General features: G+C 48.1%; 1 gene segment (V, D, J or C); it reads right to left on the minus strand.

Moving 5' to 3' along the window:
- Window positions 1-844: 844 nt before the first annotated feature.
- LOC134761231 (immunoglobulin lambda variable 6-57-like) lies at window positions 845-1,541 on the minus strand. The segment is given in 2 exon segments: window positions 845-1,371; window positions 1,496-1,541. Coding segments are annotated over 2 exon segments (573 nt in total).
- Window positions 1,542-2,438: the final 897 nt, after the last annotated feature.

Below are 2,438 nucleotides of genomic sequence, written 5' to 3' on the forward strand. Positions count from 1 at the left end.
ACCATTAAGGATAGATAGACCATCACCTTTGTTCAGGAAGATGACTGCAGTTTATTTTTTAAATTGTTTCCTTGTTTCTTATTTTCAAAGTCATCCCTCTCACTTCAGTTATGACGGTCGTTGAAGATATCCTTTTGGCCTCTGTGAATTTGCTGATTGTGGACATTTCTTACAAATACAACAATGATTGTGCATTTTTATTTGCTCCATTTACGGAGCATAATTTTTCAAGGTCCATCCATGTGGAGCATGTAGCAACGCTTCATACTTTTTATGCTTGAAGAATATTACCTTAAATAGAATATAGATCTACTATATTTTATTGTGCAACATACAAAGCATGCAAAGATATTAAAGCATTATGTGCACACTTAGTCTTCACAAAACATTTATATTATAGACTCTGGTTGGGGCTTCTACAGGATTAGGTAACATCATTTCTGATCTCATGTGGCTTAAAATACCATTTGAGCATTAAAAACAACTTAGTTCTATGTTGTTTTGTTGATCAGATGGGAACAAGAAACATAGAGTTTTATTTTTTTCTTAAAGCTAGCCTCATGTTCAGTTAAATGTCATAAATGGGATGCAAAGCCAAGGATGTTCTGATGGCTGAGGACATGCTGTTTATCAGAGTGGTAACAACAAGGGCTGACTTTGGCCTTCAGCAAGGGGACATTTGGTAGTGTCTGGAGACAGCCTGGTTGTCCCAGGAGAGAATAGAATATTAACAGAATCTAATGGGTAGAGGTGAGAGATGCTGCTAAACATCTTACACTGTCCAGGACAGCTGCCAACACAGAATAGCAATAGTGTTGTGGCTCACAAGCCCTGATTTAAACATCTACCCCATGAATTGATCATCTTCTGTCAAGATTTGGAAGGAGAGATTGATATTTTGAAAAGGAAATAGAGAAAATTGTGAGAAGACAAGTGCAACTCTAACACTCAGGCAGGAGAGAAGAGCTACACACCCCAATGGGAAGAGGCTGAGGCTGACCCAGGGTGGGGATGCTCTGGGGAGTTCTTGTCTCACTTCCCCATGGGTCTGGAGTACTGTGGGATTGTGGCTGTCATTAGCAGACTGACAGTAGTAATCAGCCTCGTCCTCAGACTTCAGCCCAGAGATGGTGAGAGAGGCAGAGTTGGAGGAGCTGTCGATGGAGCCAGAGAACCGATCAGGGACCCCAGAGGGTCTTTGGTTATCGTCATAGATCACAGTGGTGGGGGCACTGCCCGGGCGCTGCTGGTACCAGTACACATATCTGTTGTCAATGCTGCCACTGCTGCGGGTGCAGGAGATGGTGACCGTCTGCCCCGGAGACCCCGACACAGAATGGGGCTGAGTGAACACAACCTCAGCCCAAGACCCTGCAAGGAGGAGCAACACAGAGATCAGTGAGGACAGATCATGGCTGGTTCCCAGGGAGAAGGCAGAGGTCATCATCCCAGGTGACATCCGGGAGCCCTCCCTGAATTCCCTGCAGGCAGCCACCTGTGCAGTGAGCGAGGAGGGTGAGGAGGAGTGGAGCCCAGGCCATGGTGGAGACGCCCCAGGCTCTGCTTCCTGAGCCACAGCCAGGAATGAGCCACCAGCCCTTCTTATCTTTCACTGTTGTGCTCAAGGTGGGAGGTCTCCATGCAAATGTCTCCTTTTCTGGAGCCTGCACAAGCCCCTCCTTTGACTTCAGACTGGCTCTGGCTGAGAAATGGACAGGCTGTTCAAGGAGAAGGGGCCACACCCCACTGAGGGCACAGGAACACCTGCAGGTGGGGGGAAAACAGCTGAGGAGCTGGGGAGCCTGAGCAGGGCTTAAACCACAGCGCCCTCTGGTGGATGCATAAGTCACGTTGACCCTGGGCAGGTGCTGGTGCCCAGGGCCCCTGTCCTTCCATCCTGCACGCCTCACAATTCCAGCCACAGCCACTGTCCAGGGGGTCTCTGCTCAGCATCCAGTGCTGACTGTACTTTTAAACTTTCAAATCTGTTCAGATGAGCGAAAAGCCAGTAGAGCCAGCACTCTGGTTAAGACATTTAGATTCCCTTTGTGTTGTTGGAGGTGACGAATATCAGGGAAAATGGGCTCTGTTTGAAGGAAACAGAGGCAAGGTCTCTGTCTTTCCCAGGAAGGACCACATAGGGTGAGGTCATGGGCCCTTCACTGAGGGGAGACCCAGCCCTTCAGGCAGGAAGAGGGAGGAATCGTGGGACCAGGGGTCAGATTTCACCATCAATGACACCAGGAGAGCAAAAGACTCTGAGGACACAGAGAGGGGTGGGTCCAGGTGTGAGTCAGGGGAAAACTTAATTAGAGCCCTTAATCAATAAGTTTCATGAAGGTAGGAGAGAAAGCCAATAGACCAGGTAGTTTTGAAAGAGGCTTGGAGAGAATATCTACGGCTGGTGATGGATGGCTTTCTGGGTAAGGTTTAAAAAA

Source organism: Pongo abelii, chromosome 23, assembly GCF_028885655.2.
Source record: "Pongo abelii isolate AG06213 chromosome 23, NHGRI_mPonAbe1-v2.0_pri, whole genome shotgun sequence".
Classification (NCBI taxonomy): domain Eukaryota; kingdom Metazoa; phylum Chordata; class Mammalia; order Primates; family Hominidae; genus Pongo; species Pongo abelii.